The sequence below is a fragment of the Dreissena polymorpha genome, chromosome 9, assembly GCF_020536995.1.
Source record: "Dreissena polymorpha isolate Duluth1 chromosome 9, UMN_Dpol_1.0, whole genome shotgun sequence".
NCBI classification, from domain to species: Eukaryota; Metazoa; Mollusca; class Bivalvia; order Myida; family Dreissenidae; genus Dreissena; species Dreissena polymorpha.
Genome location: NC_068363.1, coordinates 14,307,029 through 14,320,661, shown reverse-complemented (window position 1 = coordinate 14,320,661; position 13,633 = coordinate 14,307,029). Strand labels below are relative to the sequence as shown.

General features: G+C 34.4%; 1 protein-coding gene across 5 annotated transcripts in view; it reads right to left on the bottom strand.

The window, feature by feature from the left end:
- The window catches only part of LOC127844163 (MORN repeat-containing protein 1-like), a 60,661-nt gene extending 48,542 nt beyond the window's left edge, over positions 1-12,119 (bottom strand). For all 5 annotated transcript variants that reach the window (XM_052374196.1, XM_052374197.1, XM_052374195.1 and 2 more), the window contains exons 1-2: positions 12,018-12,119; positions 290-361 (exon numbers count right to left, since the gene is read on the bottom strand). In XM_052374196.1, the coding sequence (XP_052230156.1) occupies positions 290-361; positions 12,018-12,081 (136 nt within the window). In that variant the 5' untranslated portion in view covers positions 12,082-12,119. The remainder of the gene's footprint in view (positions 1-289; positions 362-12,017) is intronic.
- Between the last annotated feature and the right edge of the window lie 1,514 nt (positions 12,120-13,633).

Here is a 13,633-nt window from a genome sequence, read left to right as displayed (position 1 = left end):
ATCATACAGTTTTTATAATGAGATATTAAAGTATAGTTTTTGTCAAGTTTAATAATAATGTCTACAGTTCACACAAAATGTCAGTTACAAAGGTTTGTGTCATCAGTCTATGATCAGTATTGATCACAGATTAAAATTGTTGCAAAACATTTTTTTCAGGAGCAAAATCCAAACAATTATGAAATACAGGTTTTTGTTCTTAAGCAGGCCACTCAATCTTACTTTCTAAGGAAAATTTCTGTGTCAAGATGTCTTCTGAAATGATGCACTTTGAAGACAAAATAGTTACCATGTTTTTTGCCATTTTTCCACTGTCCTTCATATTTGAAGAATTTGTTGTCATATTCATAGGATCCGACTCCTGAAAAGTACATTTTAAATGAACACTCAAGAAAGCCATAAGAAAAAGTTTATTGTTTTGTCATACCGTACTCCAAATACGGTGATGTCCACTTAAAATTGCTTGATCAAAAATAATTGTCAAAACCTGATACCTTTTAAACTTTAAAGTGACCTCATATGGTTATGTTTCAATTAAAGCCCTAGTTGATATAATATAGTTCATTCACTTTATAAGGGTTTTAGCTCTAATTAATTACATTTATTTATCTGAAAAAGATTTCCAAAAAGCGTTACAAATGCTTCATAATTTCAAGATAATCATTATCAATAAATAATACATTCTTCTTATTTATTTACTTTTGTTAGCGTCACGAGTATTTAATTTATCTTGTTTGTTTGAATACATGTATATTATATTCTTTGTTTGGGAAAATATGACAGTTCCTTTCAATATTGTCCGGTACCAATAATTGAATAGTTCCTTATAATGATAGTAGGACATTAGCACTCTTGGACATTAGCCCCTAGGACCTTTAACCCTTAGGACGTTAGCCCATACCTATTTTAAGATGACATATCTTTTAAGAAAATTATTCTATTGGTAAAGATAGATGTGTTTGTCAGAAACACAATTCCTCCTACTGGGCCACTTTGATTTTTTTTATCATTTGGCAGGTACAGATAATTATCTCCCTGTAAAGCTTATTACTTCCCTTGGATTTATTTTTTTGACCTTTGACCTTGAAGGATAACCTTGACCTTTCACCAATCAAAATGTGCAGCTCTATGAGATACACATGCGTGCCAAATATCAAGTTGCTATCTGAAGCGACATAGAAGTTATGAGCATTTTTCGAGACCTAAATGCAAAGTGTGACAAACAGACAGCGGATGAACAGACGGACAGTCAGATCACTATATGCCCTCCTTCAGGCATAAATTATTTTTTTTCACTGAAATGCACGGGATGATGAATCCTTCAATATTAAAAAATAGATTGAGGTACACAAAATGTATTTTTTATAAGATTTTTAGTAACAAACAGAGCACATAGTATATGTATATAACTATGTTTTACTTTAATATTGTGTTTATTTTAAGAGTGATTATAACTTAAGAAAAAGTTATTAATGTTTTTAACAAATGGATAAACAACAAGAGTATTGCATCTTCTGTTCTATATGTTTGGCTTCAACTAATTAAAGTAGATTCTGATAGGTTAATTGGTATTACAGTTTACCATTTAATTAATTAATTATTGGTGTTTGTTGAAAAATGATTATGAATTTGACATCATTATGCATTCACATCTTTATTAATGGCTGTATGTGTAAGCACATGTAATCACTTTTAATCTATTTAAAGAAAAGGCATCAAAGAGTTCTTTTGGGGCAACTATTAAAGATCATAATACTATTTCAAAAAAGTAAAACAATGTTCAAAACATCAAAGGATCCTTTTCTTGCAAACTGTTTATGGGTATTGCCCATTTCTATATATATTGGGAAGAAAAATGACTCCAACACACATTAAAAAAATGAACGTTTTAAAACACAAGTTGTAATCTAAATACATGTATAGTAATTTTCACATATAAACAGTGCTATAATTTATTTTTACATAGAATTTAACATTTTATATTTCAAAATTAAAATATGCAGTAAATATATTTGTATTTGTGTTAGGTTATGACATGGGACAAGTCTTTCAATTTGTCATCTGTTGTTTCTGCATTTTTATAATGTTCAAATGTAAGTTACTGGTCCCGTCATTTGACTTCAACCTAGCCCTATCACTGTCTCTGATGCCATGGGGAGTAGAAGAGCTTGCCTTGACTTTGAAAAGTGAAGCTGAAAATTAGATGGCCAAGAGATGGCCTTAGATTGCTCACCTTAGCAATGATATTTAAGAGAATTGTTTTTTTGTTTATATACAGAAAATATACACCATATGATGCCTGGGTGTGGCCAGATTATACCCAAGAGACATTGTTTTAACATACTATACAATGGCAACATACCAAAAATTACATCTCTGTGCCTTTTATTTTTAGTAAAATGCATGTTATTTTGCTATTATTAGATGTCTATAGAACAATATTTAAGCGGGGTGTGAAATGACAATTTTTGTGTTGGACTACTTTATAATGGCACTTACCAAATATTACACCTCAGCGCATAACAAGACATGTATAAAGTAATTATGTTAAGTCTTTATTAAGTATCAGACTTAGCTTGGATTAACCCCAGTGGCATGATTTTAACAAACTTTGCACCATATCCGAAACAATGTCATATAACATATATTACATTTCAAGAGCGATAAGAAGAATTTGGTCTTAATTTGGAATTAACATGGAAAGTTTTCTGTGTCAAAGCCCATTAATACTCAAAATCAACAAATATTTCGTACAATATTTAAAACAAGAGATGTCACAATGCCCCCTATTGCGCTGCTTTGAAATAAAATTTCAATATATCATTTTGCAGGTTTACAAATTATCTCTCTTTTAAAGCTTATTACTTCCCTTGGATTGTATTTTTTTACTTTTGACCTTAAAGGATGACCTTGACCTTTCACCACTCAAAATATGCAGCTCCATGAGATACACATTTATGCCAAATATTAAGATGCTGTCTTCAATATTGGAAAAGTAATGGCCATTGTTAAAGTTTTCAGAAGGACTGACGGACGGACAGACGGACAGAGAGTTCAAATGCTATATGCCACCCTACCTGGGGCATAAAAATAAAGACTACACATTAAAAAATCAATTTCTTTATAGCAAAAGCTCGAATTTCAATGTAAGATTAGGTTTGGTAACATAGATTTAACGTGAAACAAAATGCTCGTAATATTTGTGTGTTCTACGTGAATTTCCGGCTACAATATCCGAACATTTATGAGTGATCGCGAGATTGCCTTCAGGCAGCTTCAGAAGCACAACGTAGTTCTCATGAAAACCTCGTTCTTCCGACCCTGCTCAAAGCCAGTCTTGAGTTCGCTTCCAAATGTTTAGATAAAAACTAGCATTTTGTATCTCGTTAAATCTATGTTACCATACCACATCTAGCGTTGAAATTTTGGCTTTTGCTATAAGGAACACTGATCTTTTTCGGCGTCAGCTGTATACGCCAGCTTTTCACCTTAGCCTGACCTTTGTTAGCGTCAAATAGAATTCAAATAAAACTTCCCGCGGCCAAGTACAGATGAATACACTTCATTGACTGCATTGGCTGATTTGATAATACCACTAGAAATGGGAAACATGTCCGCGTCTTTGTAACACTGTTTTACTGCGTGTTCAGCATGAAACAGTTTTATCTCTAATAAAAAGGCTTTATAGATAGAACAGTTTTACACTCAATCTCGACATCAATACAGTTTGTGTGTACATCTTTTATTTTCAGAGGATTTTCAGCGCGAGAACGTTGTGTACTTAAAGGCCATGTTCTCATATTTAGTACTGACTTCCATATTCCTGTCAACATGTTATATGTAAAAGTATAAAGAGCAGTGGAAGTGATGCCTCACTTTAATGTGTTGCATTTCAACCCGCGAGGTATAAGGGGTCAGTTCGCGGTTAGTGTGTTTGAATGTCAGAGTTTATATACAGGTCAGACCTTCTGTGCTGTTCGGAGTTCGCGGTCAGTTATATAATAGTTATATAATAAAGACGCTATAGCGTGAACTAGGTGAACCGGAATTTTCTTTACCACCAGAAAGATGTGAAATGAAGATATCCAGCGATATTATTTTATGGCATGTCAATAATAGATTCTTAATGTGTTTTCAACAATACCATGATAAATATTATTTTTAATTAATTAACAAGAATTATTCCATCATATTTACTAATGTATTATTGCAGCATATTGACTAATGTATTAAGTATGAGCGCGATGATTCTCGATACTGTTAATAATCGAATCAAATACACGTAGCAATTCCCGATAAACCACTCAAACAGGTTTGTTCGAAGAACGCGCGTATACATATTTAAAATATGTACGGAGACTTCGCGTGTGGCCGGTTGACTTTGGTTTTCTTTTTTGTATCTATAGGTTTATGACCAGCAATATGTAATAATGTAAAATAAGCCGCGAAAACTCCGCGTAACATCCCGTACTGCGTTTGATGCAGCTAAAAACTGCACAGAAAAAGATATTAGCTATCCTTGATCTCATTCATTTAAATCTTTACCTTCCATAAACTCCAACCACAATCAACGCCGTATATCTTTTTTAAAGATATTTCTTGTTTGGTAATGGGTTAACATTTTGAACAGACTTTTTTCAAAACAATTATTCTGTAAATTCCAGTAAAGCAAAAAGCATAATCCCTGCACAGGCTTATCTTGGAAGACACATTTAGCACATGCATAAAGCCCTTTTTCTCAGAACATATTTAGCACATGCATAAAGCCCTTTTTCTCAGAACATATTTAGCACATGCATAAAGCCCTTTTTCTCAGAACATATTTAGCACATGCATAAAGCCCTTTTTCTCAGAACATATTTAGCACATGCATAAAGCCCTTTTTCTCAGAACATATTTAGCACATGCATAAAGCCCTTTTTCTCAGAACACATTTAGCACATGCATAAAGCCCTTTTTCTCAGAACATATTTAGCACATGCATAAAGCCCTTTTTCTCAGAACATATCTAGCACATGCATAAAGCCCTTTTTCTCAGAACACATTTAGCACATGCATAAAGCCCTTTTTCTCAGAACACATTTAGCACATGCATAAAGCCCTTTTTCTCAGAACGTTGCTCACATATAAAATTATCAAGTAGTTTATAAAACACACAATGCAGAATGACCTACAACCGTATGCAATGAATTAACACAAAATGGTATAACAACAATAAAATATAATACTGACTGTCAAACTCAGTGTTTTTTGATGCTGGAAATATGGGTGGTAAATGCAATTTTCCATCTGTTTTGTTATTAGATCTTGCAGTACCGGTAATTTCCCCCGTCTTAAGACTTGAAGAAATAGAACTGACTTCTACATCTTCTGATATCACAAAGTTTTTTGCAAAAGTTCCGATTCCTTCAGAAGCTGCTTGTGTGGTGCTGCGTAACAACATTGCTTTCTTGGATGGAAAATTAGCTTCCCCTGCAGACTTAGCACTCGTCATTAACTCTGGCATTTGAACTAACGAATTTCGCTTAGGTGGGTAATAGTCTGACTTGATCACTGGTTTGTCCAGATTTAAATGAAGGAACTGCCCTGAGGATTGAGACCTCTTCAATTTTTTCTCCATCATTTTTTTGTTGATATCTTGCAAAGTACCAAAAAAGTTAAGTCCAATAATTAATCGTTGTTTTAATAGTTCCTTACACACAGCTTTAGCAGTTATCCACAGAGCATGACCTACAACAGCTTAAGTAATGAAATACAATGTACTTATTGCTTAACAAAAAAATTCAATTTCGTAACCAATTAATCCTTTTCTTCAAGAGGATTTATAACCAATAGTTTAGATTAACAGACCTTGCTTTAAATGTAATAATCAAGAAGTTCTTTTAACATAAAAAAATACATGCATGCAATAACCAGGCACAACTAAGCACCGTTTCTGCACATAAAGAGCCTTGTTGTAGTATTTAGTTTTTTTTTAATTATGTTTGAATAAGAATGCATAAAAAATTGAGAGAAGTCACTGTGTCTAGGTAAAGTGGTAAAAAAAAAAATCTTGTTACAGATTAAAGCACCACCATGACCTTGTAAATGTGCTTATACATGTATGAACAGATTTTGTTAAAGTAGGGCATTAATACTTGATATTTTTTAGCTTTGCACCTGATTGATTGAATAATAACAGGTGGAGAATATCAACAAAAGCAAAAAACATTTTGAACCACAAATCTAACGGTCAAAAATATATTACCATGATCATGTGGTTATGCGGATTTCTATTTTTATACAATAATAACACATTATAATCTTCAGATAGAGCAAAGGTGGGTAATTTCGACACTTTAACATGAAAAACTGATGTATGGTAGTCATACATTGTTGAAATAACCCGCCAAGTGGCTAGACTTAATGTGCATAAACTCTTTTACTTGTACAAATGTGTTGTGTTCTGAGAAAACTGGGCATAAGGCCTGTGCGTAAAGTATCATCCCTTATTTGCCTGTGCAGTCCGTACAGGCTAATCAGGGACTACACTTTTCGTTTTCATGGTATTTCAAGGAAGACCCTTTCAACCGAAAATCTAGTTTAAGCTGAAAGTGTCGTCCCTGATTAGCCTGTCTGGACTGCACAGGCTAATCTAGGATGACACTTTACGCACATGCATTAATCCCAGTTTTCTCAAAACAAGGCTCAAATGATCATCATAATTCTAAAAAAAGAATTACAGTCTGCACAGGCTAATCTGGGATGACACTTTATGCACATGCATTAATCCCAGTTTTCTCAGAACAAGGCTCAAAATGATCATAATAATTCTTAAAAAAAGAATTACAGATTTGTTATCCCTTAGAAAGTTAAATTTAATTAAAGAACTTTCTTACTAAATTAAAGTTTTACAAGCTTCATTTTAAACCCTAAGATACTGATGAGAAGCAAACAGCTTAAAACCTAAACAGACTGCAAGTAGCTCGCAGGCTGTTTTGGTTTATGCTGTTTGTACATCGCCATTTCACTTCGCTTCTGAGTGGGAACTGTTGAACTGATCATACAGTTATCAATTTTGCTGATCGTTAACCGCGGAGTCCCAAATCATGCAAACACTGCGTATCGCGGGATTTTCTTAAGAGAAGAGAAGCGAGAGAAATTGGGGAAAACGCGTGGACTGTACTGTATATCAGCAGGTATTTTGACAGTGGTCGGCTAATTTAAACACTTCATGATATGACACATAATGGATTCAGTATTCTTATAATCATTTTTATTTAAAAAAAACCACTACTTTCTATTATGTTAAGTGTATAAATGAGCCATGCTCTGTGAAAAGGGGGTTAAATGCATCTGCGTAAAGTGCCGTCCAAGATAAGCCAGTGCAGTCTGCAAAAGGCTTATCAAGGAAGACACTTTTGGCCAAAACTAGATTTTCCCAAAGAATAGACTGTCTGTGAACAAAAAATACCATAAAAGCGGAAAGTGTCGCTACTGATTAGCCTGTGCTGATTGCGCAGGCTAATCTGGGACGACACTTTATGCATATGCATTAAACCCCTTTTTCACCAAGCAAGGCTAATATGTTTTAATTATACTATCTGCGCTTATTCTTGTGTCCTAATAGGGGATAAGACTGTAAAGAAATATATAAAATGATTTTAAGTATGTTAATGTAATAGTATGCTTGTGGAATAAGTAGATCTAGTGATTGACTCAAGATTACCTTGGCAAACAAAACAACACTGCTAAATAAGAAATTAAAAGGATGTTATTTTTCACTTTTTGAATCAGTTATTGTAAATCCTACTTAACCTCACATTGATATCTAGCAAAATGTACCACATGGTGTTTGATGCATGCTCCACACATGAATGGCTTTGGTGCAATGTGATTTGCTATGTATTTGCACCTTTAGTGCACGACATGCCATTTTCTTGGGATTAACTTGCATGAAACCCATGCATTCAGAATTACCACCATCAGTAATTCATACTGGGATATGTGTTTGTTGACTGAGAGAGGTCTGGCTTTTAACTCAACTTTTGTTTCTTTCCAAAAGTCAATAAAGACTACAAGTCAGTTCACCTTTCCTTGTTGCTTGTCTGAGCTCTACAAGCTCGATCTTTGGCTTCAAGTTTGTGTTTCATCAATTATTTGCAGATTTTGAGTTTCCTCCCTTTTGTTTTCAAGTTTAACCCTTTGCTTGCTGGGAAATTTGTCATCTGCTAAATGTCGTCTGCTGAATTTCTAAAATTAGCATTTTCTTTCATTTTTTTTCAAAGAATACTATCAAAATAGCAAACAGTTTGGATCCTGATGAGACGCCACGTTCTGTGGCATCTCATCTGGATCCAAACTGTTTGCAAAGGCCTTCAAAATTCGGTTCCAGCACTGAAAGAGTTATAATAGAGATCAATATTGTTTTTTCCTTTTCCGTTCTCTCAGATTATTTCTGAGCAATCTTTACCATATTTTAGTATGTTACAAACCAGCTGCATCGGAGCAGAATTCTGTGACTCCCTTTAATGCCCATAATGCCAAAAACAGCAATAAATTAATGAAGTCATCACAATTTGTTTGAATTGTTGATGCAAACAAGGAGATGCTGGATTGATCAATGCTAACTTGTGACTTTTTATAGATTTTGTCATAATTTTGGACATACATTTACCAGGAATGGACATTTTAAAGGCCATGCTGAAAGAAGTAAATAAAAATTGTAGAAATGAGGCGACTGACTGATTTACCAAGCAGTCCACAAATAAAGTATTAGATTACATAAATGTTAAAATAAACAAGCTAATAACAAATTAAGAGCTGGGTGGAGCACAGTGAAACAGACTGCAGAATCATCATTGAGAAACACCTGCAATATCGACATGAGCTTTTCCACAACGTCATTGACTTTGAGAAAGCTTTCAACCGCCTGTGGTATGATGGCCTATGACATGTTATGAGAGGATTCAACATTGACGAAGGGCTTGTGCAATTAATTCATTACTCTACAAAAACACCAGGGATGTCTGCTCTCTCCTGTCATGTTCAACCTTTTCCTTGAGAAGATAATGCAGGAGACTCTCCATGACCACCACACCTCTCTCTCCGTCAGTGTAAGACCCATTTACAACTTAAGTTTCACTGATGAAATTGACGTCATGGGTGGCACCAGCAGTTAACTTCAAGATCTCAACAACAGACTCTATGAAAGAGCAATAGCATAAGGGATGGAGGTCAGCATAGAAAAGTGATACTAATAGTACATTTCAATAGTATTTTTCATTATTTAAATACACCATTCCTTTTCCTTATTGTGGGTCAAAAAGTTTGAAACTGTGAATCTTTTTATCTGCATACTTAAGGTCATTTTAGTTTCTTCTTTTTTGAATGATATATGTCCAAGTGTGTGAGTTATACCACCTTAAGTAATTACCTCTATTTTTAATTCATCCATCCATAATGATGTTTTACAATTTATCCTGATATTTTATAATTTACTAAAATATATTCAGAGTAAAGTCAATAAATTATTATCCTATAAGAGACTAAAGTGTGAATGATCTGATGCAATACCAAATATGTTAAATACTCAGGACTTAGGTTCTTGACATTGTTACATGAATACTGGGTACCTTATCCTATGTATGTGCCTTAATTGTGTGAATGAACAGATGCAACATCAAACAAAAATATACTCAGGTCTTCCTTTCTTGACATGTTTACACTAATACTGGGTTATTGCAAGTTGTTGACCCCATCATAATAAACGTTAACAGCCAGGGCCCTTGCTACACATTGGGGGATTGGGGCCGGGGCCCATAGAGATGGGAATTTCATGTCATTTTGGGCGAAAAGGGGAATTTTAGAAGGTTAATAGCAAGATACCAGCTGGCAACATAGGTATAAACGTAAATAAAGGGGGGAGGAATTTACGCTCAAACAGGGGAAAAAAGTATACAATTTAAAGGGGGCAATGAGGCCAAATTTCGGCCACAAAAACGGTCAAACAAGGGCCCTGAGTCAGCAAATAAATATCATTTTTTTAATATGTGTCAAAAACAGCCTGATCCCAATACAAATGTAGTACAGTGAACTTTTGACTGCACTAATAGGCATTTGTACAAGATAAGTGGATTAAAGGATAAAAATAAAAAAATAATTCACAATAGAAAATACATACATGCCAGAATTTTTTAGGTCCAAAGCAGGACATTCTATAAAAAAATTGTAGGGACATTTGACCAAAAAGCAGGACACCTAAAACAATCATTCCACCTTTACTGTAGTCAGTATAGTAATAACAAAAACTCTTGATACTTTTATTCAAGACATAAAACATCTGATAAGTAGTATGAAATCTAAAACATAACAATAAGAGTTTTATTAAATAAGACAATAGCAAACAACGAAGATAATATTCATCTTTTTAGAGTACAAAATCTGGAACATTACGACAACAATACTCATTATATTACTTTCAATGGCAAACATTAACGCAGGGGAGGCTTTCCAGTACACTGAAAGTACGGGTTACAGTAAACTATCTAAGACAAGATGGGTACCACTTCTACTGTTTGTTGCGATGTTCTTTTAAGCATGTATCCATGCGCAGTTTGTTACTTGTCAATTGTCGCGGCTTAATTGGAGTAGGGTCAAACTGTCATGCATAGCACCTCGTTGTTTTTAGCTTAATTGGAGTAGGGTCAAACTGTCATGCATAGCACATCGTTGTTTTTATTACAATTACACTAGACAGGATGGGTATCACTTATTGGACTGTTTGTTGCGATTTTGGTATATTGCACATTCGGATTATCCCGCTATTTTGGAACTAAACATTACATGTGAAAGACTCATAAATGATGTAGAGTTAATTTTACAAAACCGTTTTGTAAACCGTTTCAAACAAAGACAAAAACAAACACATTTTCAACATTAATTTCATTCTATCTTGAAGACCACCATGAAGACCACCATGGTGTGAATGCCTGATTAAATCAATAATTAGCAGATAAATCGCTGATAAGGTGTCATAAACAACACTGGTACACACGAGAAGTAGAATCGGATTGTTAATTGGGGGCAATAAAGGGATTAGCGGTGGTAAGTGTTAGCGAAACAGAGCTTGAATAGCGAATTTAATTGGGAACCTATAGACCTTACATCGTTTTTTACGAATGTCAGGACAAATCGTCTCATATCGGGACGCTGGGACAAAGGGCCCAAGAGCAGGACTGTCCCGCCGAGATCGGGACGTCTGGCATGTATGGAAAATATGAATTAAAAGTTGTCATAACTATAAGGAAATATTGCACCAAAAAGATTGCATTTTAGAAAACATGAGAATCCACAATAAGTGTGGACATGTCTAATATCAGAATTCAATTACAAGCAAGTACACAATCTGCACATCATAGAGAGAAGCTAATTAGCATAAATGTTGGTTTTCAACAATGCTGTTGGTATATGCTCAAATATAAAGGTATAAATTGTTACCACTTGATAAAATATGTGTGATGTAACATCAATAAGCCCTGTACTTTTAGTTTGTTTGTTGTTTTTTTCAAAATATTTTTTTAAGCAGATTACAATGGCCAAAGCCCAAATCTATTGAAACACATATCCCAAATGCTCTTTAAAAATGTCACATGATAAATAGTTAATAAGTCTTTTTAGTCAATATATTGCAAGTAGATGTGTTAGAAAATTACGTGCCTTTCATGGGCAATATTCACAGTTCAGTTCAACATAAATTCACCTTTAATAACTCATTATCAGACCTAATGTGTTGGCAGAGATTGGCGATTAAATTAATCTAAAGGACTATAATGATTTAATGTATGTTTTATTTTCTTGTTGAACTTTCAAACTATTGATTTTGTATTTAAAACCTTTTTAACTTTGTTTGGTTTTGCTGTAAGGCAGATTAATAGAAGGCTTCAGTTGTTCACGAATATGAACACACCGTATAAACCTTCAAATGAATACAATTCATTTAATAATTTTTAAAACGATTGCTTTTGTGTGTGTAATACCTTCTCTTATACATTTATGTTTGTCTCCAGAATACTTGTCTCTTCTTTCTACTTTAGTAGCCATGTTGTTTATGCTAACAACCGCTGAATGTATGTAGCATATATTTCGGGGAGGTATAAAACCCGGAACTATCCGGAAATCTTTATGGTAAAACCCGGATCCGATATAAATGGTTATAACTTCATTATTATTCGTCCGATATTAATTATAATGGTACCGTTGTAAAGAAGATCCTCTACAGATTCTAACCATATCAAAATATTTTATGGCAGGGTCGTAGTCGGCCTGTAAATCGCGGACAAAGTCGGCCTGTTTTAACGTTTTTTTTTACACACGCAAATGCCGAAAAGAAAACCCGGATCCGATATAAATGGTTATAACTTCATTATTATTCGTCCGATATTAATTATAATGGTACCGTTGTAAAGAAGATCCTCTACAGATTCTAACCATATCAAAATATTTTATGGCAGGGTCGTAGTCGGCCTGTAAATCGCGGACAAAGTCGGCCTGTTTTAACGTTTTTTTTTACACACGCAAATGCCGAAAAGAAAACCCGGATCCGATATAAATGGTTATAACTTCATTATTATTCGTCCGATATTAATTATAATGGTACCGTTGTAAAGAAGATCCTCTACAGATTCTAACCATATCAAAATATTTTATGGCAGGGTCGTAGTCGGCCTGTAAATCGCGGACAAAGTCGGCCTGTTTTAACGTTTTTTTTTACACACGCAAATGCCGAGAAGAAAACCCGGAACCGATATAAATGGTTATGACTTCATTATTATTCGTCCGATATTAATTATAATGGTACCGTTGTAAAGAAGATCCTCTACAGATTCTAACCATATCAAAATATTGTATGGCAGGGTCGTAGTCGGCCTGTAAATCGCGGACAAAGTCGGCCTGTTTTAACGGTTTTTTTTACACACGCAAATGCCGAGAAGAAAACCCGGAACCGATATAAATGGTTATAAATGCATTATTATTCGTCCGATATTAATTATAATGGTACCGTTGTAAAGAAGATCCTCTACAGATTCTAACTATATCAAAATATTGTATGGCAGGGTCGTAGTCGGCCTGTAAATCGCGGACAAAGTCGGCCTGTTTTAACGTTTTTTTTTACACACGCAAATGCCGAGAAGAAAACCCGGAACCGATATAAATGGTTATAACTTCATTATTATTCGTCCGATATTAATTATAATGGTACCGTTGTAAAGAAGATCCTCTACAGATTCTAACCATATCAAAATATTTTATGGCAGGGTCGTAGTCGGCCTGTAAATCGCGGACAAAGTCGGCCTGTTTTAACGTTTTTTTTTTACACACGCAAATGCCGAAAAGAAAACCCGGATCCGATATAAATGGTTATAACTTCATTATTATTCGTCCGATATTAATTATAATGGTACCGTTGTAAAGAAGATCCTCTACAGATTCTAACCATATCAAAATATTTTATGGCAGGGTCGTAGTCGGCCTGTAAATCGCGGACAAAGTCGGCCTGTTTTAACGTTTTTTTTTACACACGCAAATGCCGAAAAGAAAACCCGGATCCGATATAAATGGTTATAACTTCATTATTATTCGTCCGATATTAATT